The sequence below is a fragment of the Carettochelys insculpta genome, chromosome 9 (assembly GCF_033958435.1).
Source record: "Carettochelys insculpta isolate YL-2023 chromosome 9, ASM3395843v1, whole genome shotgun sequence".
NCBI classification, from domain to species: domain Eukaryota; kingdom Metazoa; phylum Chordata; order Testudines; family Carettochelyidae; genus Carettochelys; species Carettochelys insculpta.
This window is the reverse complement of record NC_134145.1, coordinates 23,512,062-23,535,486: the sequence shown is the minus strand read 5'-3', so window position 1 is coordinate 23,535,486 and position 23,425 is coordinate 23,512,062. Positions and strand designations below refer to the sequence as shown.

At 44.4% G+C, this 23,425-nt stretch overlaps 1 protein-coding gene across 5 annotated transcripts in view; it reads left to right on the top strand.

The window, feature by feature from the left end:
• SLC44A5 (solute carrier family 44 member 5) overlaps nt 1-23,425 on the top strand; it is a 198,542-nt gene that overhangs the window by 153,094 nt on the left and 22,023 nt on the right. For 4 of the 5 annotated variants that reach the window (XM_075002431.1, XM_075002429.1, XM_075002427.1 and 1 more), the window contains 10 exons: nt 2,292-2,376; nt 5,499-5,627; nt 8,895-8,955; nt 10,080-10,203; nt 11,823-11,906; nt 15,366-15,478; nt 15,909-16,040; nt 17,863-17,962; nt 22,420-22,512; nt 23,213-23,300. In XM_075002431.1, coding sequence (XP_074858532.1) covers nt 5,544-5,627; nt 8,895-8,955; nt 10,080-10,203; nt 11,823-11,906; nt 15,366-15,478; nt 15,909-16,040; nt 17,863-17,962; nt 22,420-22,512; nt 23,213-23,300 — 879 coding nt within the window. In that variant the 5' untranslated portion in view covers nt 2,292-2,376; nt 5,499-5,543. The remainder of the gene's footprint in view (nt 1-2,291; nt 2,377-5,498; nt 5,628-8,894; nt 8,956-10,079; nt 10,204-11,822; nt 11,907-15,365; nt 15,479-15,908; nt 16,041-17,862; nt 17,963-22,419; nt 22,513-23,212; nt 23,301-23,425) is intronic. The other variant, XM_075002430.1, reaches the window with a different exon arrangement.

The following is a 23,425-nucleotide window of genomic DNA, read 5'->3' as shown; positions in this document are numbered from 1 at the left end:
TTGAAGACATAAAAGCTAACAATTGGCAGTTATATTTGCTGGGAGTGTATGACTATTTGCTTAACGAGCCCGTGACTGAGCAGGTATGAGTGAAAACATCCTGACCTTCTAAAATGTCAGACCAAATGAGCTACTCCCAAGAGCACAGAGAGTTCCAGTTTGCAACACTTAGGTGATATAGGCCAGAGCAGGTCTTGAAGGCGCGCACAGGTGGGGAGGGGCAGCTGTGTAGCAATGCAGGTTCTGGGGGAAATCAGAAAATTATGGTTGGAAGAGATCTCAGGAGGTCATCTAGTCCAACCTCCTGATCAAACCAGGACCAACCACACTAAATCATCCCAGTCAGGACTCTGTTACACCAGGCCTTAAAAGCCTCTAAGGATGGAGATTCCACCAACTCCCTTGGTAGCTCATTCCAGTGCTTTACCATCCTTGTACTGAAATAGATTTTCCTGCTATCCAAACTAGACCTTCCCCACCACAACTTGGAGACAGTTGTTCCTTGTTCTGTGATCTGCCACCACTGAAAACAGCTTGTCTCCATCCTGCTTGGAATCCCTCTTCAGGTAGTTGAAGGCTGCTATCAAATCCCCTCTCACTCTTCCCTTGTATAGACTAAATAAGCCCAAATCCCTCAGCCTCTCCTTGTACGTCGTATGCCCCAGCCCTCTGATCATTTTCATTGTCCTCTGCTGGACTCTTGAATGTGCCCACATCCTTTCTGTCGGGGGGGGGGGCGGGGCCCAGAAAGGGAGACACTACTCCAGAAGTGGCAGAATAGAGGGGAATAATTACTTCCCTGGATCTTCTGGCAATGCTTCTACAAATACACCCCGGTATGCAGTTAGCCTGCTTGGCTACCAGGGCACACTGTTGGCTCATCTGCAGCTTTTCATCTACTCTAATTCCCAGGTCTTTTTCTGCAGAATACTGCTGAGCCAGTTGGTCTCCAGCTTGTAGCCATGCTTGGGATTCTTCCATCCTAAGTGTAGAACTCTGCACTTAACCCTGTGAACCTCATCAGATTTCTTTTGCACTATTCCTCCCATTTGTCTACGTCATCCCGACCCTCCAGCGCACGTACCTCTCTCCCAGCTTAGTTCATCTGTGAACTTGCTGAGGGTGCAGTCCATTCCCTCCTCCAGATCCTTAAGATACTGAACAAAACCAGCTCCAGGACCGATCCCGGGGGTCAGGGCAAGGGCACTCTGCTTGATACTGGCTGCCAGCTAGACACTGAGCTGTTCGTTACTATTCATTGAGTCCAATGGTCTAGCCAGCTTTCTGTCCACCTTACAGTTCATTCTTCCAAGCCGTGCTTCTTTCACATGCAGCAGCAAGTTGTCCTTATATTTTGTAAGGCTGCAGCATGCAGTCCTCTTACACCTAGCTAACTTTGCTGCCTAGTATGGAGGAGGCAGGACTATGGCCTTGTCTATGCCTGCTCCTTTTGAGGATGTCTCACATAGTGCTGACTGCAGCATGACAATTCTATTTCACAGCAGCTTTTGAGATTTCAGAATTTGTTTTTGTCCTACATGGAACTGAAAATGTTCCAACGAGCTCTAGTCTCCACAGCTACTGATTGAAGCAAGTCTACTGCAGGCTGCATGCCCAGACCATGCTGTCCTGGCCCTGTTATAAAGGTGAAGAGTTAGAAGACTTCTTCCTCTTCCCTTCATCCCTCATGCACTGCCAGCCACCGTCATGCCCTTGCTTCTGATGAGTACTTGGGTCTGTGTGCATCCCTTCTGGGCATTAGGTGTTCCTGCTTTTCCAGGAGCTGCTTCACATATTGAGCAACAAAAAAGCTCTTGATTGATTTTTGGTGCCACCTTCTGATTAACTTAAAAATGTCAGTGGGTGCTGCTTGCTGTGTGCTGTTAGCAACTTTGTAAGCTATACGTACAAAGTAGGTTCAGCATATGCAGGTGAACTACACAACAGGAAGAGGTGGTTTGGTTTACCGTGTGAAACACTAGCCTTCCAGTGCTGGGCTGTCTCTAGGAACAAGTGGATGTGGCTGTGCAGGAAAATACTCCTCAGAATGACTATTCATCAGACTAAGCAGTTTGATTTAACGTACATTTATGTTTGGGCACTTCCATTTCTGCTTGATTTTCATTTCTCATCTGGCACTTGCAGTAGTATTTTAAGATAACAATATTTAAAACTGACCATGTACATTGTAAATCCCCATATGATATGCAAGTACCATGGACATAAACCTAATATATAAACATATATATACATATATTAAAATAGCTATTTTTATTCCTATTTCTCTATAGGAACAAGACCATTTTGTTTTATTTTAACATTCTGAGATGTGCCAGCCCAATTGTGCTAATAAACCTACAGTGCCCTACAACACAGGTAGGTGAAATACAGGTAGAAAACTTTCTGCTCAAAACTTGACCTAAGTTATTTAATTGATTAGTTGCATTTTGTAGAATATAATTTGATCATATTATAGAGTGCAGTGTATGGATAGCATGTACCTGAGTACCCAGCATCGCGTGTTCAGTGTATATTTTTTTAGAGAAGGGCAGAGGAAAAGAAATAGAAATGCATAGTACTGTTTGTGTTGGATAGAGAGTTGAAAAAATTCCTAATAAGTCTGACGGAGTTTTGAGCAGGAGTGAGCAGGCAACAGTATCGTTAGTACATATTACTAGAGTCATATTTCAAATATCATTTCGGCTAACTTGCAGATTTTTCCAAACCACTCATGTTTTTTAAGAAAAAGCTTATTTTCTTGCTTACCAGTGACAATAGCGTGCGTTTGTCCAAACAGTGCCTTCTGAGAAATTGGCTGTGGTCAATGTGATCGTTTCATGTTAAGTAACCCTTGGTTTGGCCAGTCACTTGCTAATTGCTCACTAGTCAGAGTCCCAGTAGAAAAGACGTACACATAGCTTGTGTAGCACTGTGGGACCGTCAACACTAACAGCACTGCTGCTGTGCCACTGCTGCTCTTTGTGGATATGCAGCCTATGCAGGTGGGAGAGTGTCTCCCATCACTATTCAGGATTGGCCAATCCTACTGACTCTCCGGGCTCCATTTGACAGTCTTCAGAAGTTCAAGAACCGGAGCACACCTGCTGGAGCTTGAGCTGCAGGCTTGCAGGAGGTGGCTGCCAGGACTTGGGGTTTCAGCCCTGCTTCTGCTGATACCCGGACACCCCTTTTCTTGTTGAGCAGAAGCTCCTACACCAGCACACTGCTGATGGGAAGAGATCACAAGCTCTCTCTCCCCCACCCAGTCTGGTAGGTGGAGAGTGGTTAGGGTGGTGTGTAGAGAGCTCTGCAAGCCACACCTTTAAGGGTAAGAGCCACAGTTTGGCCAGCCCAGCTATTGGTGCTCCACCTACCCTGGAGGCAGTAGCTACGTCAATGGTACAAGCCCTTCTGTTGACACAGTGCTGTCTACACTGGGAATTAGGTCAGTATAACTACGTCACTCAGGGAGGTGGATAATCTTTCAGCAATGTAGTTCCACATCACAAGTTCCTAGTTTAAAGCAAGTTTATAAGTGTGGTCCTGTCATTTTGGTATCCTATTAAATGAATCTCTGTGTTGATTTGTGCTGCTATGGTCTTGACTCTGCTACTTAGCAGCCCCTTATATTACAGGGAACTGCATAGTGTTAAGAAGTGGACTGGGTCAGTGCTACTGTGTTGTGCAGTGTCTTGTGTTGGAAGCAAGTGGTCACTGCCTGGAGGCAAGCAAAATGGAATATTGGTCACACACAGGTCATGCCTTGATTTATCTATTTTCAGGTCCGCAACAGATCTGTGAAGCCAGAGAGTTTTTTTGATTTTTCATAGTCTTTGAATGATGATTGAGATTAAACATTTTCACTCTGGCTCTTGTGAAAGTGCTGCAATTCCACTTTGGCCAGATACTTCACATGGGGACCTTTAAAGAAGGGTGTGATGGTCTCCCAAACCAGATCATTTACCTGAGTGAGCACTGGCCTGAGAATCAGGGAGGTTCAGAGTTCTGTTCCTACCTGTGCTGCCACTGACGGGCCTGGCTAATACTATAGGTTATAGAGGCCTTTGCGGACAATGTTTAAATGTTATACACGTCTTCTAGAACTGGAAGGGACCTCAGGAGGTCATCTAGTCCAGTCCCCTACCCTCTTAGAAGGACCAAGCACCATCCCTGACATCTCTTTGCCCCAGTCCCTAAATGGCCTCTCCAAGGATTGAACTCCAACCCTGGGTTTAGGAGGCTAATTGCCTTGCAGCCCCCACCTTTAGCAAACACCAGTACCATTTTTACAGATGCGGAAACTGAGGTTATAGTAAGTGATGTGCAGACAGTAGTTCATTGTCCTCATTCCTGGCCCATGGCTAATCCTTTAGACTCTTGCATCCACCAAGTCCTGGCCTGTGATTTAAAATTCTGTTTGTAGTATGGACATTTTCCTCAGATATTCCTAGTGTGGAAAAAAATTACTCGGGGCCCTTGTACACTATGTCCTTCTGGGGAAATTCACTTCCTTCTAAGGAAGCCTCTGGAGAGGAGGGGCCCAGACAGAGTAACTTGGCAGGGAGTGCAGTGTTTCTGAAGCTACTGTGTGCCACTGAGGTTGTCTGTGCTCAGACACAGGAACATTGAGGCAGGCAGAACAGACTATGGCCCCATTGCTCAGGAAGGACTGCATAGCATGTATGTTAGAGCAGCAACTACTATTACAATACATGTATCTGAATGGCATCCTACCTGTGGGTGGATCTGACTGTTCCCAGTTCTTAGTTTCTCACTGACATCTTGCTTACTGTGGCTTGCTTACTTTGTGGAGATGTGAATTTCGCCATTGGCATGTGCATCTGACTTGCTTCGACATCTGTGGGAACTCTGTCATGCGAGACTGTCCCGGGAAAGGGCAATCCACCATCTTAATTCGGTACAATCCCGTAGAGGCATGTGCCCAAAACCACTGAAAGCGGATTTGACTGAAGCGTCAGTAAAAGTGGGTGAAGAAATTTTAGTTTCGTGAGATTTCATTGATCAAAGTTGTCTTTGTAAGTGCACTGAGAAAGTGTCTTGCCCCATGGTACGTGTGTTGTGCTGCCACACCAGTATATTAATAGACAGGGCTGCCTGTGCTTAGGAGTTAGATCAAGGGCTTCCAGAGGATTTTTTTGTGGGTGTATTCAATAAAATGTTTTTGGAATGAATTTAAAACTATGCAGGTCAGGAGGTACAGAACTTGGGGAGATATCTGTGTGATCTCATATCAAAAGCTTTAAAAGAAGATTTTATTTAGAAACTTTAACAACAGATAGATGACTGTGTCCTTTTCTAAATGCTGCAGCAAGCACTGCTCCAGGCAATGTCATAACACAGGGCACTTTTATAGGTGGCCATTTTTTTTTTTGGTCTTGGTGTTTTAATAGTATGAATAAGTATTTCTGGTGGTGTTTGTTTTTCGTTTTGTTTTTTTCCAATGTATCATTTTTCAGGGTTTTTTTCTCTTCTTACAGCTTTGTGTCTCAAAGTGCCCAGACAGATTTGCAACATACATAGACATGCAAGCTTCCTACAGATATAACAAAAGTTACTGGGAATACTACAGGCAGTTCTGCAAACCTGGATTTAATAAGCCTTGGAAGGTGCGTATCTCTACGTGCATACGTATAGATGGGAGACATTCTGCTTTTCCCTATACAGGATCCTTAGCGTGAGTAAATGGATTTTGTTCCATCATAATCAGTGGACCTACGCCAAATTATATATCAACAGAGGCACTCTTCCATACGCATACTTCAGCTCTGATTTTGTCAAGGGTTAGGCTATGTCTACATTAAGGCAATCTGTCGACAGAAGTTACTGTTGGAAGATATTTTCCAACAAAATTTCTGTTGACAAATTGCAGCCAGACTGCAAAGCAGATTGAGAAGCCGATCTTTTCTGTTGACAGAGAGCGGATGGACTGCCTGGCTGCTCTCTTGACAAAATGGGGAACCGGAAGCTCAGCAAACAGGGCTGCCTGATGTCCCAGAAGGCCCCCAGAATATCTCAACCGGCTTTCTGTCAATAGATTTTGTTGACAGAGGCATTCTGCCTCATGGGGGAACGGCAGAAGGCTATTGACAAAAGTGCCACCTTCTGTTGATTTACTGTTGACAGAACACATTCGTAATATGGATGCTCCACGAGTTTGTCAACAAAATCGTTTAATGTTCTGTAGCCTTAAGGTCTACTAACCAGACAAAATCCCCAGATCTTTAAGGCTATGTCTACACTAGAGGCATCTGATGACAGTAACGTCTGTCAACAGAGTGGTGTCGACAAAACCTCTGTTGAGAGAGTGCATCTGCACACAAAAGCAGAGCAATCCTTTCTGTTGACTGAGAGCATCCAGACTGCCCTGCCCTCTGTCAACAGGAAGGCTGACTGGAAGCTCTGCAAACAGGGCTGCTCAGTGAACCAATAGACCTCTCTCTTGACAGAAGCATCTACACTGCCCTTCTGTCAACAGAAATCTGTTGACAGAAGCATTATTCCTCAAATTTTCGAGGGATAACACTGTCAAGACAAGTGCACAGTTCTCTTGAGACTCTGTCCACAGAATGCTCTCTCTGTGTGTGTGTGTGTTGGGGGGGGGAGGGCACTCCCTGAGTTATGGCAACAGAAGTCGACAAAAGTCTCTAGTGTGGACACAGCCTAACAAGACTCAGTTCAATGGAAAATATCTGCAGATTTCTATGCCATGGATTTTGATGCTATAGGGTATGTTTGCACTGCAGCGAAAGCCCAGGATTGGTGGGAGTCAAGTCAGCTGATCCTGGTTTAGGAAATGTAGGGTTTAAACATGTACACTGACTGTTAACAGTTTTCCAAGTTGGGGTTGGAATCAATGCACAGACATTTCAGTGCACAGACCCATGTAAAAGCCAACCATATCGTAGACTCCCTAGTCCCCTCCCAACATGTAGCCTCTCCAGCTCTTTGATCATGCTGCACTGTCCACCGTGTATGTTTGAACAACCACCCAACACAACCTTCCTCGCCATCTTTTTGGCGTGTGTGTGGCCAGCGTACAGATCCAGAGACAGGGTGGAGGAAACTTTTCACGTACTCTTGCTTGCACTTGCAAGGGGCATTTTCCGAGCCACTAAATGGCACCTGACAGAGCTCAAAGTGGAGCAGCAGGAAGAGGAAGAGGATACCCAGGCATGGCAGACTCTCACTGGCTGATGCTGCTTAGGGCACTCAGTATAGCCACCGATAACCTCTACATAGAGCAGCACTTCTGGCACAGGGCCACAAGCACATGGGAGGGCAACAGTGGATCAAGAATTTTCACATAAGGAAAACTACAGTTTTGGAGCTTAGTTGACAGGTTGCCCAGCCCCCCAGCATAAAAACACTTGCATAAGACCAGCCTGCCTGGAAGCCGGTTGCTATAATTGTCTGGAAGCTGGTTACCCCAGACTGCTACCTGCCAATTGCCAGCCAGTTTGGTATTGGAAAGCTGGACATGTGTAAAGTGGTGGTAGAGGTTTCTGGGGGTAGTCAGGCATGTGGTTTATTCCCAAGCTGTCAGGGATAAAATCTATTCCAGACATAATTGCTGTATTAGAAAGAATGGATTTTCCTAACTGTGCTGGGGCCAGCGGTAGGATACACATGAGTCTGTTTTCCCTCCTTGAGCAAATCTGATTACTTGTTTGGAGCTCCTGTTCAGGAAAAGGTTTGCAGCACCCAGGCTTGCATCAGAATCCATGAAGGAATCAATAGGTTGCTGTATTAGCTTCCACATGGCTTACCCTGTTATGGCTGCATGCAAACACACAGAACTTCCCACCCCTCCGGTGTCTCTGCACACATTTCTGGCAAAAGTTCAAACCCAGGCTGAATTTGGCAGAATTGATTTTTGTCATCTGTGGACTGTCTCTAATTGAAATGGACTGTACTTGTGAACAGAAAACATTTCCATTCCTCTTCCCCACCTGCAGTTCTCTCCTGTCAGGGAGCTCGTTTCACGTCCGAGTGTACTTCTAGCCATTCCCTAACATAAGTCTGGGCCTTCTTGTGTCACAATTCACTGTCAGGGCATTTTTACTCATTCTGTTTCCCAGTTGTCATTTTGAACTCCCTATCCTCGGGTCATGGATGGTCAGCTGATAAGAGTAAGGGGATTTCGATGCTGACAGAGTGCTTTTGAAAGGGACCCCCATGTAGACAAGCCGCGGGCGTGAGAACCATGACACTTTCAAAGTGCAGCGGCCAGCGGCATGCTAATGACGCACTGAATATTCATTTCAGTGCCTCATTATTATTCTTTGTTTTGGCCATTAGCAGGGCCATTTCAAAGATTTTTGTAGGTGTAGACGTAGCTTCTGTGTCTCACTCATTTTTTTTAAGCCAGAAAATTACTCCAGCTTTTCAATAAGATGACCATTTTGAAATACCACGGGTTTGCATTTGAATCTACCTTAAGATTACTCCACAACAAGAGCACCTTGCAACTCTGGCATCAGCCTGTTAAATATATTAATTATGTTACAACAGAATTTTTTTTTTTTTTTTTTTTTTTTGTTCTTGTTCTTTATGAGAACAAGAAAGAGAGAAAAATACATGCCAAAGTGCCATTAGTTCTGAGGCAGGTCTGATAACTCCTGCATTTTTTATGCATTATAAAAGCCAGAAGCATATTTTATTCCTGATCCATGATCATGAGGGTATTCTTAGGTCTGCTGCTTCCCTCCTCTGAGTTTTAAGCAGCTGTACCAGTCAAACCATGCCAAGAGATTAAGACGCAAATGAGGGGAGAGGGGGACGTTTTTCTAATCGTAAAGATTTCTCAGAGGGAGCAGGTTATGTTTGTTCGGAATTGTATTCCTCATTCCTCTTTGGGTGTTTTTTTCTTTCAGTCTGTTGCACAAGTTATCCGTGATGAAGATTGCCCTTCGATGATCATTCCCAGCAGGCCTTGTGAGTAGTCACACTTCTTGTACATGTCTCAGCAGAGGGTTGGTGTGAATGTTAGTAAACTGCAGCTCCGCTCTGAAAAGAGACCCCGCTGATTGTACGATGGGGCTCTGCCCTGGCTGTCAATGACAGCCAGATTCACGTTACACCACGGAAACGTATAAACATTTATTTTCTAACCTCCAGCTGTAAAAACTCAACCTGGGATCTGGTCAAGCCGTGTTCTTTCTGCCTCGTATATCACCCCCAGTAATGAGGACTCTCCAGACTGATTTACACCTTCAGAAGCAAGTGGGCAAGCAGCCCTGTTGTCTTTCGTGATGGGCATAGGTGCAAGTAGGGGCTTAATACTCTCATGTATTTGGAGGTTAGATTAGTCCAGTTAGGATGTAACCCTCCATAGCTCTACAAGTTATGAAGGGTTGAGAGATGATAGAGGAACACGAAACACTGGGGTCCAGTACTGACCTCACAGCCCCTTGTTCCAAGGGGCGTTTAATTATGTATCCACAATGGAACAGCTTCAATCGGGAGAGACCCTGTATCAGAATGTCCCCTCACTGTGTGGTGAGAGCACTTTTCTGATCGACGCTTGGGTCCCCACGTGCCAGGTGAGTGGAGTAATGCTGATCTAGAAGTCAGGACAGAGGTAATGTTGATAGTACCACCACCACCACCTCCTACTCCTCTGGCCTGGTCTGGTAGATGGCCTCTGAGCACATTGGGCCCCAAGTGTAAGATAAGCAGGAGAACGCCTGCCTTTAGGTGGGAGATAGGTGCGTGGACACCTCACAGGGAGACAGTTGTGTGCATGACCCTGAGCAGAAATTTAGGTATTGAAGGAACTTTTACCATAAAAATTTAGGAGCCAAGTAAGTGCAGGCTGCAAGGTTAAGCAACTGCCAGCCAGGGATTTTGTGGATTGGAGTGGTGCCTGAAACTGAGACTTAGGCATCTAGCCCTGGGGCTTAAGTGACTGCATACCTCTGTGGATCTGGCTTCATGCTGATCTGAAACAAGTTACACAGAGTTAAGCATGAATTTGGTGATTAAAAAATACAAGTTCAAAGTAGAGTTTGGCAGTAAATAAATCTCTGTTATTACCCACCTGTGTCATTATTCAACAGTTCTTAAAAGATGCTTTCCTGACTTCTCCACAAAGAATGGGATTCTGACGGTGGCAAATCAGACAACATTCAAAGATGGAAGAGGGAAAACACGAAATGTAACTGATCTCAGGGAAGCCGCAAAGTAGGTTTTTCCTGCATCTTGTGCTTCTCTTTTGCGTGATCCCTTTTGTGTATGTTCCAGGTCCATAAAGTAATTTATAGGTAGACAAGTTAAAATCAGTTGTAGCAAATGACTGAAATTAACCGAGTGAGACATTATAATGACGTGACAGATCTAGATCCGTATTCGGTGCTTTTAACATTCAATACTAATAACTTAGCTAAGGAGATATATATAAACCCTTAGCTAAGTGATATATATCACTTTTCCATTTAATTTGGAGGAGTGTTTGTGGTTGATTGTTAGTTTGGTTTTGTTATTTTATTAGTGCTCCCAGTGAAAGGGTTAGCTGCAGACAGCACAAGGAGTGTAAACCCTAACACTTCATGGGACAAGCCACTCACCGTGGCTATCCATGCCAAAAAGTCCTGGGAGCAGATCCTCACTGTCATCAATAGAGCTATGAAACTTTACATCAGCTGAGGATACGCCCTCTGATTTTTAACACCCTCCCACGGAGTGTGTATCCTAGCCGATTGCATGGGACTGGTGGCATATGGGAACCACTCAAGCCTCTTCAGGTAAAATCTAGCTTCTCCCCTGCTGGGCCTGAGCCAGGAGGAGAAGGAACTGCTGGACCAAAGCATCTTCTCCAGCTTCCATCAAATCCCCATCAGTCTAGGACTTCTCTCAAACCTAACATTGCCCCACTCCTGCCTCACCAACCCTGACTCCAGAGCCCATGATTTGTCAAGCCCCCTACTCCAGCTGTCCCCAGCTAACATAAAGCCCTAGCTTTGTTTCTTGCTAGGATTCTTTTAACGTTGGCAACTAGGCTAGGGTTAGGAAAACCTGCCCATATGAGCAGGCTATTGGTCTCCTGTTTGGTATGCAGTTTTTCGCATCTTTGGTACTGATGACATTGGAGCCACTATTGCATGGCTTTTGGGAGGTTCTGGGAGATCATACTACAGATTTAACCTCTCTAGTCCAGCACTCTTGGGACCTGACCTGGGTTGACCAAATTTGCCAGACCATGGGAGGTCAATATTGTCTAGCAGCATTACAAACACTTCTACTGCTTACTGGGCTCTTAGGAGACATTTAGGGCCAAATTACAGCTAAATAACAGCCCAGAACACTGAGAGCCAGGACTGGTGGCTGTAAAGAAACTTACAGCGCTATGGAAAACTTGTCCACAGCCATTATAAGTGAATATCCGGCTAATTAAAATCATGCATAACTTCACATGTTGCTGGATGAGAGTGTGCTGGATTAGGGAGGTTCAGCCTGTACCAGGTGACTGTATTTTTGTCAGGCAATAAGTGATTGTGTCTGATGATACTAATGTTTATTTCTTTTCCCCTGGAGTTGTACAAATATGAACAGTTGAGGGGACCTTTTAACCTCAGTGGAATCTCCTTCCCTTAATAGTACAATAACTGATGTTTGTGCACAAAACCTGAACAGGAGCATCATAGGGTAACTTTGTTACAAGCAATGACGGTACAAACTCTGTTTTGGTGAAGAACCAAACGCCACCAATATAGGCATGTTCTAAAATGGCTTTGTGGCATATCTGCTTAAGTAAGCTCTGCAATGTTTCCTATAAACCAAATTTATTTTCTGTTTTGTTTAAGTGGTATCAATAATGTCCTTGATGCAAGATCAGTTGGGATGAAAATTTTTGAAGACTATGCCAGTTCCTGGCATTGGATTTTAATGTAAGTTTATTTACAGATATTCCCAGCTCCTCCTTTCACACCTGGGAAGGTACACAGTGCAGAGCTATTCATTTATGTGTATGACTGACATCCTACTGTTAAACTCCAAGGCTGTTTCTACACATCCGCTTTCTCCAAAAGTGGCATGCTAATAAACAGCCTGAAATATGTTAATGAGGCACAAAAATTTTAGGGAAGAAGGGGCCCCCGGAAGAAGGACTTCCTTCCAGAAGACCCCCCTGGGGGCCGCACTTCTAAACGCTGTTTTGGAGTCCAGAAGACCGTCTTCTGGACTCCAAATCACGTGACCATATGCTAATGTGGCATCATGAATTTACATACATACCTCATTAGCATATTTTGGGCTGTTTATTTATAGCAGCACATGTAGAAATAGCCCAAGAGTCTCCTTTTATCACATACTTATAGCATGACCCTTTTCATAGATTTTTATTTCTGCTGTGAGCCGAATCCATTATCCTGCTGTGTCATCCATAAATACAGCCTCACATCAATCTGTGGTCGGCCTACTAGAGATGTGGGCATTTTACCATACACAAAAATGATCAGTGTGTTGTTCTTTCTCTTCATGGCCCATCTGTTCTGCTATTCCAAACCCCAAAATCTTTATGCTTAAAAAAAAAAAGTTTAGTTTGCTAAGTGACAACAGTATAATTACCTGCCGTGTCATTTACAAAACAAAGCAAATGAATAGTTAAGCCCATCATTAATCTTACATTGCTAACACAAGTAGGCAAATTAATTGTATAAAAGAATGAATTCTTCCTATCCTAATATCACGATATAAATTAAACACCAACATCTTAAAGAAAAAGAATAACTCTAAAGATGAAAACTCTTAAAAGCATGCTTAATTTTAAGCCAACGACATGGAAGTTAATGGGACTGCTCACAGCATGGAAGCTTAAACACGTGAGAATCTTTGCAGGATCAGTGCCTATGTAACAAGAATATTAATGACATCTTGGTGAGGCTTGAATACAGCGCTATGGATAGATATTGTGAATACTCATACACTTCACATAACATACTACATATTGCACATTATTCCAAGAACAACAATTACAAGTAGTTTCTACAGTCAGTTGATGAGTTATACACTCATTCCTCATTAAACAAGCACTTGACTTATAAGTACTCACTCAAACAAAGGACGCATATACCTACCTTTGTTCACTAGATGAGTGAACTCCCCTCCATTAATACAAACCTTACCCCGCTCCCTGCGGCTCCAACTTACCACACCTTGATCCTCTCCACCCCACCCCCCGCTGGCCCTGCAGACCCAACGCGCCGCAGCCTGAAACCCTGCCAGCCCCGCAGACCTAACCTGCAGCCGTCTGACTCCCCACCAGCCTACAGACCCAACCCGCCACAGCCTTAATGCCCCCCACCTGCCCCATGGACCCAACCCGCCACCAGGTTTTAACTCTCCCTCCCGCTCATAGCCACAAACTGCCCCCAGCTTTTAATCCTCTCCAACCCCCTCAACCCAAAGTTCAGTTACCTTTCAAAAGCAGCACCACATGCTGCCACTCCTTCGCTGAGTTAGGAGCACTAGGAACCAATCAGGAACTTTTACGTGTATTTTCACGGGAATTTAGTGTCCCTTTTATGAGCTTTCACCTACGAGCAGAAAGTTGGGAACCAATTGCGCTCATATAGCGAGGGATGAGTGTACTCATTTTTCAGACTGATCCATACTGAAACTGTCAGATTTTCTTTATCCTTTGCCCAAACTTCTTGTTTGACTTCAGAGTAGATCCTTACACTTTTCAGACAGAACATATTTTCCAGCTGTGTAAGGTGCTTTAAGCTATGTCTGCACAGCAGTTAAACACCAGGAGCAGGTCTACCCTCGACCTGAAAGTTGATCTTAGGTATACAATTCCAGCTTCGACAGTTGCGTGGCTGGAATCGACATATCTAAGATCAATTTATCAGGCGGTCCTCACAGAGGGAGGTCGATAAGAGGAAAAACAGGAGATGTCCTTGAGTGAATTTGGACAGGGAGTAGCCACACGGGGCAGAGAGTAGATTTATGTCTTGTGCAGGTTATGGTGAAGAGATTTCCAAAGCAAACTGTGGCTTACATTTCACTGTCTGCTGCACAGCTGTAAGGTTTGCAAGCCCAAAGCAATGGCTTCCTCATCACCGTCATGTGGTCATGAGTCTGATCAGTCTGACATCTTTGAGTTAGGTGAGTGGGGGCATTTCAGAGAGTGACCACAAAACAAACTCTGCGTACATTAATGGTTATGGATTTTGTATTTTGGTAGCAAAACAAAAAGCAGTCAAGTAGCACTTTAAAGACTAGCAAAATAGTTTATTAGGTGAGCTTTCGTGGGACAGACCCACTTCTTCAGACCATAGCCAGACCAGAACAGACTCAATATTTAAGACACAGAGAACCGAAAACAGTAAGCAAGGAGGACAAATCAGAAAAAGATAATCAAGGTGAGCAAATCAGAGAATGGAGGGGTGGGGGGGAAGATCAAGAATTAGATTGAGCCAAGTATGCAGACGAACCCCTATAGTGACTCAGAAAATCTTGAAAGTCCAGGGTTCGTAATCATTTATTGTTTCAGCACCTGCTGAAGTCATTAAGAAATTAAATACTTCACTAGTGTGTCCTAGTTGAATGCATGTTGGGATTATATCTGAGAGGAAACTGGATGGTATTTCCTATGGCTCCACACACAGATACCTGTGTGCACATAAGGGGTTTACGCAGCCATCATTTCTTTTCCTTGGTGACATGCATGCTGAGAATGAAACCAGAATTTTCACTGCCTTACCACTCATTTGAGTAGGCTAAAGGAATACACTCCCTGGGTAGCTGTCTTTTCCCTATTGCACTGCTGCCAGGTCACTGCTAAGGGCAGCTTTTCTCTCTTTTTAATGCACATTTTCTTGCCAACCCCGAGGCACTGCACATTACATGGTTGGAAGGTTAGAAAGAGAAGTATTTCATTGTCAAATTCAAAACCCCTATCGGCTTTCTAAAGCAGACCTTCTTGCTTAGGAACCTAAATTAAATTGAAGAGTATCACCACACAGGTACACAACTTTCCAGTTTGACATTTCTCTACACCTGCCTAGCTGTGGCTTGAATCAAAAACTCATCTGGTATAAATCAGCACAATCACTGCAATGAAGCTATGCCAATTAACACCAGCTAAGGAGCTGGCCCTTCATTTATAAATGTATCTGGGAAATGTAATCAGACTGCCTAAAGATGTATTGCCCAACAGACTGGTTTCAGTAGTTGAAACACTACCCACTCATTAGACTTTCAAAAAGAGGTTTGGAATAAAATTTTAGACCTGTTTTCTGTGTGGCATGAGAGAGAGACCCTCTTTTTGTAGTGAATAGAGTGGACCAGGTGGAAGGTTGTTATGCCAACTTCTCTTACATTCCTGTCTCCTGTCTTTCCAGCGGTCTGTTCATTGCAATGGTTGTGAGCCTGCTCTTCCTTGTGCTCCTGAGGTTCACAGCAGGGGTCCTCTTCTGGATTTTCATCCTCGGTGTTGTTGGAATTATAGGATACGGTAGGTGTTAGTTCCTAATTAGGAGCAGTGTGAGATTTTGTTCTTATGGCTGCTAATGATGACACAAGAAAATCTAATTACTGCCAATTAAATCTAACCTAATCAGGTGAAAATAGGTTTTACAGAGCATTGACCTTTTTTTCTTTAAAGAAATGTCTGCTATGGCCTCAATCTTGCAAATGTTTACCATCAGTGTCTTGCAGGGGGGCTACTCACCCATGTGTAAGTGCTTGCAGGATTAGGCCTTCTCTGTCTGCACTATAATGTCTTTCTTGTTCATGTGGGATTATAAAACACAAGTCTCATGATCACGTGTAGCGTTTGCTTGTGTGGCACCTTGGAGGCAAAAAAAAAAAACCTAACCAGAGGCTCATTGATGTTCACTGATGCTTCAGAAACACTCAGCTCTGCATGGTTTGTTTTTCCAAAGGTATCTGGCATTGTTACTGGGAGTATGATCATCTCCAGGGGACACCTGGATCTGACCTCACAATTTATGATATTGGCTTCCAGACTGACTTCAGAGTGTACCTGCAGCTGAGGCAAACATGGTTAGCATTTAGTAAGTGCTTTTTCAAATTAGTTTCTGTTAATGCTTAAACAGGAGGGTGAATCATCAGCTGGTTGGTGCAATCAATGAAGTGCCTCTTGTTCCAGATGCTAAACAAATATCTTCCTTTAGATTCATTTCTAGGATGTCAGCTCAATGAAGTTGTTTTTTAGTATGTTGGTCAGTTTTCAGGGTTACTAATATATTTGGCCTAGAAGCTGTTCTAATCACATTACTAACAAGCATGGAAAACAGGCACAGTTGATAGCATATCACTCTTATTATGATGCCTCTCTATGTTTTGTAGGTGTCTGTGAGGGAGAAGGTTTGACTTAATTAGTAGAGAGTGACAAACTCAGTGGGATCCTGTCCAGGTGGCAGGCAAGAAAGGCCTTTGCTTCTCCTGCTCAATCCATGTATCATCCCTTCTGTGTGGCCACCACATGCAGTGTGAAGGGAGGAAGGGATCTGGTGGTAGATGGGGACTAACTGGGCCATTGTGTGACTGGCCAGTTCAAAAAAGTTGTTGATCGTGATTGGTTAGCTTCCCTCCATCTCCACTGGCAAGTGTCCAAGCAACACACACACCCTTTGGGAGTTCTGGGGGCCTGAGGGCAGCAGAACTAGGTCTCCCATGTGCTGTAGGCCTAGGCAGATGAGGTCTCAGGGCATCAGGAAATAATGTTTCCTCGGGACAAAAATGGCAGACCAAAGAGGATTTTATTTTCACTTCCTCCCAGCAAGTAGGAGGCCTGATCTGGAGGGCACAGCATTTGTGGTATTACAGCTTTGTGGTCAATGTTACTCACAGGGTATTTCTGGGGTAAACATAAGCACAGGACTCAGGCATCTGCTGGCTAGAGTTTGGTCTTGCTGGGGGAGGGATGGTCTCTTGGGTCTAGTGCAGATTGAGGTATCCTCTATCTCTGCTCTCATGCCTTGGAGCCAGGGGAATAATGGGGGATCTCATCAGTTGGCTGGGTGCCATGGGTGATTTAGACACTCCCTTAGCTCCCTGACCCCAGGTGTGGTGGCTGCAGCATAAGGCTGTGTCCTCCCATGGTGGATGCTTCTTCTGCCTGCTGGGGCTGGCATACCCTTGACCCCTTGGTTCAGCTGGTTTAACAAAGCTGCAGTGTGCTGCAAAAGAACCTGTGTGCTGGGTCTGTTTACCTGCAAGGCTGTGCCCTAATGGGGGCACTCAGCTTTGCTGAGGTGAATCTCTTTAAAGCAACACACCTAGAGAATATTATTGTGTAATGTGCCCCATTCCCTCCTTGAATCTCACTGAAAAGCTAGCTTGCCTTATATGAAACTGGGCAATCGACTTCCATGCAGTTACTTCTATATGACACCAGAGTAATGGAGATCAGAATCAAGTTCTCCTAATTAAAAGGCTGAATCTCTGACTGTGTTTTGTTCTTTTTCATATGTCCAGAGAATACAAATTATAGCCATAGAGGATGATTGTTTCTGAATAAGCAGAAGTTTAATTTAATGGAGTGTATTAAGGATAAATGATATTTTATGCTGAGACGTGTTTATGGAGATGTGTTTTTTAAATAAGTGATTATGTTTGTGAACTGTCTGACATTGCTGTGCTCCATTTCCTTCACAAAGTGCGAACACAAATGTCATCTCTGAAGGCTAGTGGCTTCTGCAGGATTTTCCTAAAATATGTGGAATGGGGATTAAATGTTGGCCTTCTCAGTGAAAGAGAGTGCATGCTCTAGCATAGCGTTCATGACCAGGATTGTAAAGTACAGGGTGGAAACCTCCAATGTAGAAAGCCAAAGTGATTTCACTTTAATGAGGTTAATTTTCATGGTTGCAGTGATAATACTTTGTGTTGTGGAAGTCATCATCATACTGATGCTGATATTCCTGAGGAATCGGATCCGAATTGCCATCGCACTCTTGCAGGAAGGGAGTAGGTATGTTTTTCTGAATTGTTGACTTTTTTTTTTTTAATGTTAATACCCTCATCATATTCTGTTAGGAGCTGATCCTGCACTTTCTGGGGCAGAATACAGTGGATAAAAGTGCAAGAGAAAAAGTGCTAAACACATCAGGGACTGTAGGGGAGCCTGATCCTGCATGAAGGAGAGCATGGCTTTGTGGCTGCTAGGTTACTCCTGCCTAGTATCAGGAGAATATGTAGCAGAGGAATAGCATTTACATGCTGAGAGAGTGCACTTAAGTTCTTACATCTTTAGACACACCTATTCTCTGCCCAGGGTAGCAGACATGCAAAGGTCTTCAATATATGTTTATTCATCACAGAGGACAACATCTAATGCTGAAGTTTGCTTGCGCCAACATGAAGCTTCCTTTTATACTTGCCTAGGGAGCAGAAAAGGCTTGGGTGGGGGGAGTCTGCTGTACCCCAGACAAGGACTTGTAGGATCAAGACTTGGGCATCCGTCATAAATAGGGTCAAGTCTCACTCGCAACTAACAGTTGAATTTTAGGAGCCCAGTCCTCTTAATTGAAGCATTTTTGAAAATCTGACATGTGAAAAGCTTTATGCAGACAAAGTACGGTTTGAGAGTAAATATCTTTTAAATGTCTCCTTTAAAAATTGGGATGGTTAATGTGAGGGGTTTGACTGTATGGTTAGAGTTGGGTGAAGAAAGGGCATTTGATATAAAACCTTTTGGGTGTGTCTACACTAGCTGGCTACTTCGAAGTAGCCGGCACAATGTCGAAACAGCACGTGTCGCGTCTACACGTGCCGTGTGCTATTTCGACATTGAAATCGATGTTAGGCGGCGAGACATCAAAATTGCTATTCCCATCCAAAGATGGGAATAGCACCCTACTTGGACGTTCAATGTGAAAGTAGGGCATGTATAGACGATCCGCGTCCCACTACTTCGAAATAGCGGGCTCCTCCATGGTGGCCATCAGCTGAGGGGTTGAGAGACGCTCTGTCCAGCCCCTGCGGGCCTCTGTGGTCACCGCGTGCAGCAGCCCTTAGCCCAGGGCTTCTGGCTTCTGCTGCTGCTGCAGCTGGTGGTCCATGCTGCGTGCACAGGGTCTGCAACTAGTTGTCGGCTCTGTGGATCTCGTTCGTGCTGTGCAGGCCGAGTGTGTCTGGGAGGGGCCTTTTAATGGAGCAGCTTAGGGCTTTGCTGGCCCCTTATTTCGACGGGGAGCTCTTGTGTGTGTGGACGCTCCGCATTTCCTCCCGGGGCGGCTCCTTTTGATGTTCTCTGTTGCTACTTCGACATTGAACATCGATGACACCAGCCCTGGAGGATGTGTAGATGATGTCCTTACGTTGAGATAGGCTACTTCGACATAGTGTGCTAGTGTGGACGTAGCCTTTGGGAGGCTTAGATCCTCTGACTTGTAGACTGTCGTATGGGGAAAAAAGTAACCAATAAAGGTGAAAATTTGCCTTTAGTATTATACTCACTGATTTAATTTATTGCTGAGATGAATTAGTGGCAGCAGTTATAATTATGTGCAATAATAGTTAGCCCTTCTTCCTATAACAGTCTCACAAGGTATTTCCAGGTAGCGTTCTATAACTTTCCTACATTTATTTGGTCCTTCTAGCAAAAACAGTGCATCACATTCTCTCCGTTTCACCAATGCAACCCTGTTGACTTTGATGGATTTGGGCCACCGCAAATGAGCACGGAGTTTTGTGTGGTGAGCTACACATGTGTAAGCAAGAAGAGATTTTAATAGAAAAAAAGATAGTACATGGTTGGTAGTCAGAGTGCTGCCAGGTTCATCAGGGCAGTGCCAAATTTGATTCTGAATTGTGACCTCCTCCATTCCTTTATTTTTCTTTTATATTCCTTGGCATCCTAGTTCCTGTAGTATCAAGATTAAGGAGTTGTCTTAGGAAGTAGGGAAAGCTGAAGTTCCACAAACAACCCACCTATTCTCCTTTCTACAGGGAATAACAGTCGATTTTTGGCAACAATACACTCTACCCTTTGGATCCTGCTCATTATCATTCAAAAAGCTTTTACACACTAAGACACATTTATTCGAAAATGTGACAGATAAAAACACTTCACAAATTTCATAAACTTCCTGCTGAGAGGTAATAATATCCCATAGTTTTTCAGCTTCACTGAAAGGTCACTTGAGGACAATATTTTTACACTCATGTATAACACATGAGGTACAACACTGTAAGTAATTACTGTACATCTATCAGACCGTGCTCTGTATTCAGGATGATGGAAAGTAAGTTGTTAATGACGGGGGATCGAATTATTTTTTTCAATACAGTTTAACTATTCTCTCAGTACAGTTATAATTTGTAATAGTAATAAGCTGTTTGGAATCCATTGATTGAATAGTTAACAAGCAGTTTGTTAGAGTAAGCTTCTGTAGCTTCGCTGTTAACTAACAAGCCTATCATTAACTGCTGAAAACTACTGATTTGTGATTATTTCATAAATAGCATAAAATCATGCATGTCTGGTTGACTAGTAATGCACTTCTTGTGCCTGTAGATCTAGATGTGATTTAGCAATATGAAAACACTACTAGAATGTTGCCATTGACCTTGTTGTCACACAAGGCAAGTTAACTTATCCCCAGGGCGGTCTTGTTTAACAGCAGGAGTGGAATAAATTTATCTTTCATTTGCTTTCTGGGAAGTGGCTCTTAGAAAGCATCTGGCAGCAGTAGTGAACAAGTCAGAGGAGATGGACAATGGGGATTGAGAGAAGGAGAAAAGAGAGAGGAATGGTCAAGGGAGTGCTGGAAGTAGAGATTCAGAAGTAGTGGGATGAGGTAGGTTGGGTGAATGTAGAGGACAATGGAGAACAGTATAATCAAGCTACATGCTTTGGACGACAGGCACGCTTTCTGTGCATCACATACAGCAAGGCCGACGGCCACTGGGGCCCCAGGGCAAGCTGAGAGGAGGGCCCAGCTTCACACCCCCAGAAGGAGTGGGGTCAAAGGCAGAAGGTGCTGGCTCTATCCCCCTCCCCCGCCAAGAGTCACACTCAGCTGCACTGCTGTCATTTCAAAGGGGCCCTGAGCTCCCACTGCTGCTGCCGCTGGAGTAGTGGTGGTGGCGGCAGCTGGAGCCCTGGGCTCCTTTGAAATGCCAGGCCCCAGGGCAACTGCCCCTTTTCCCCCCACCCCCAAAGGTGGGCCTCGTCTCACACACACTGAGCTACCTGTACAGTTGTTTCCTATACCGTCACTGTGATAACAGCTAAGAATTATCCATTCTAATGATTCCCCTCTGAGATAGGTGCATTTGGTTTCTAGAGAGGCACTGAAACCTTGGGTGATTCATTTAATGCCATAGAGGGAATCATGTCAGGGCAGAGATTAGAACTCTCATGTTCCTAGTTACCAGTGCCCACACTCTGACCGCACCATATAGTTGCTGGGACTACTGGTTGGTTTGTCCGTTACTAAAGCGTAAGTCTCTGTGTCTTAAACTAAAGAAGAGCAACCTTAGCTGTCGGTAACAAAAAGTCCTTTATCCTTGCTATGTGCCAGCAAATTTTGGACGATATTGCATGCACACACACAAAACCAATCGGTGCATCACAGTGGTGAGGTAGCAAAGTGGACTAGGACTCAGGTGAGAAGTAGAATGCCACGGGTGCAGAGCAGGCAGTGCTCAATACAGCAGAAGGTCCTGGAGTAGACTGGATCTGTAGACACAAGGAGGGAAGGCAAAAGGCAGGAAGTACAGGGGAGTTTGAATATATACAGTAGGGTCTTGACATTTGCGAGTGCCACATTCACAAATACAGTTATTTGCGAGTGGCCTCGCTTCCCTGGGGCCGGGAGCGCTGGCGGCTGCCATGGGTTCCCAGGGGCTCTGGGGCCAGGAACGCCAGCAGTTGCTGCAGCTTCCCTGGGGCTCCAGGTGGGGAGCGCTGGCAGCTGCCGCTTCCCCAGGGCCCCTGAACACAGAACCCTCGCGAATGTTGAGAACCTGCTGTACAAGGGTCCAGGGAAAGAGTGGGTCCAGGAGTTGAGTAGGCTGGGGACATGGAGAAGATGGACAGTTTCTGAGGCAGACAGGTGCTGGGGAGATATGGGGGTGGAATGGGTTTATGATCCAGGGTCGAAGGAACATATCAGGGGTAGGATCAGGAAGGCAAAATAAGTAGGAAGAAGGGGACTGGAAACAGAATATAGCAGAGAATTGAGGAGGGCAGCCAGTTGAAGGAGGAGTGGGGTGATGTTGCTGCCCATAAGGAGAGGAGACAAAATGAGCAGGTGACAGAAGTGAGTTGGTAAGGAGATGGTACTGGCAGTGGTCTGGGAACCTGGCTCTAGGTGACACCACCAGTGTCCTTGAAAAAATTAAACAGGTTAATGCTAAAGAGCTCAACGTGATTTTTTTTTAACTGTTCTAGATTTCAACCCTATTTTGTTTCCTTTGTAGGGCGATTGGCTATATAATGTCCACATTATTCTACCCAATTATCACCTTCATTCTCATTGCAATCTGCATTTCCTATTGGGCGGTGACAGCTGTGTATCCTTCTATGTGGCTAATACTCCTTTTCACAGTAGTACCTGAAGAGCTTGCCAAATAACTGTATATAAATGGTCACATCAGTCTTAACATCAGACAAGCAACATGTTGGAGGTGGAAGCAAAATCCTTACATAACTGTTTCCATATTTATGTGAGTTAAAAAATCTCAGGAAGTGGGTTTTACACATGAAAGCTCATTACCTAATAAATCTGTCAGTCTTTAAGATGATAAATGACAGCTTGTTTCCACCAAAGTTCTTCTGTTGATGGTTGATGTGGAATGAAGCCCCTGTGGAAACCCTCACTTTGCATCATTGAAATCCCTTTGTGCTTTTTTAGGAGGCTCTGAAGAAGACTAATACCAATGAGTGAGTGGGTGGGGGCTGGGGGTGCCTGGCTCTGGGGCAGGGGGTTATATATATTGGGTGTGCTGTGAAATTATAATGGGTGCTGAAGTGTGCCACAAAGTGATAAAGGTTGCTGAGCACTGCTCTAGCATGTGAGGAAAATGTAGGTGTTACTTGTTAGCCTTTCTACTTCTATGCTGGCCACATGTAAAGGAAGAGGTGCTGATCTGAAAAAGTCTCCTTTCAAACTACACAGAGGGTCAGGATTAGTGCTCCTCTATTGTTTTGCCTATAGCATAATTTAATGACTTGTGATTCTGTGAGTTCCTCCTTAATATACAATTCATTTAGTTTCCTGTCTACGTCAGGGGAACCTGTGTATAAAGTAATGGCTAATCAAACACTTTGCAAGTATGCAAATATGACCTGTGATCCTGAGGTGAGTATAAATGCCTGTGAAGGATTAAAAAGTGGGGGGGGGAATATTAATTATATTGATGTTCAGCATATGTCCAGTGCTCATTTAGAGACCAAGGGTTTTGTATCCCTCTCATTCTTTATGGT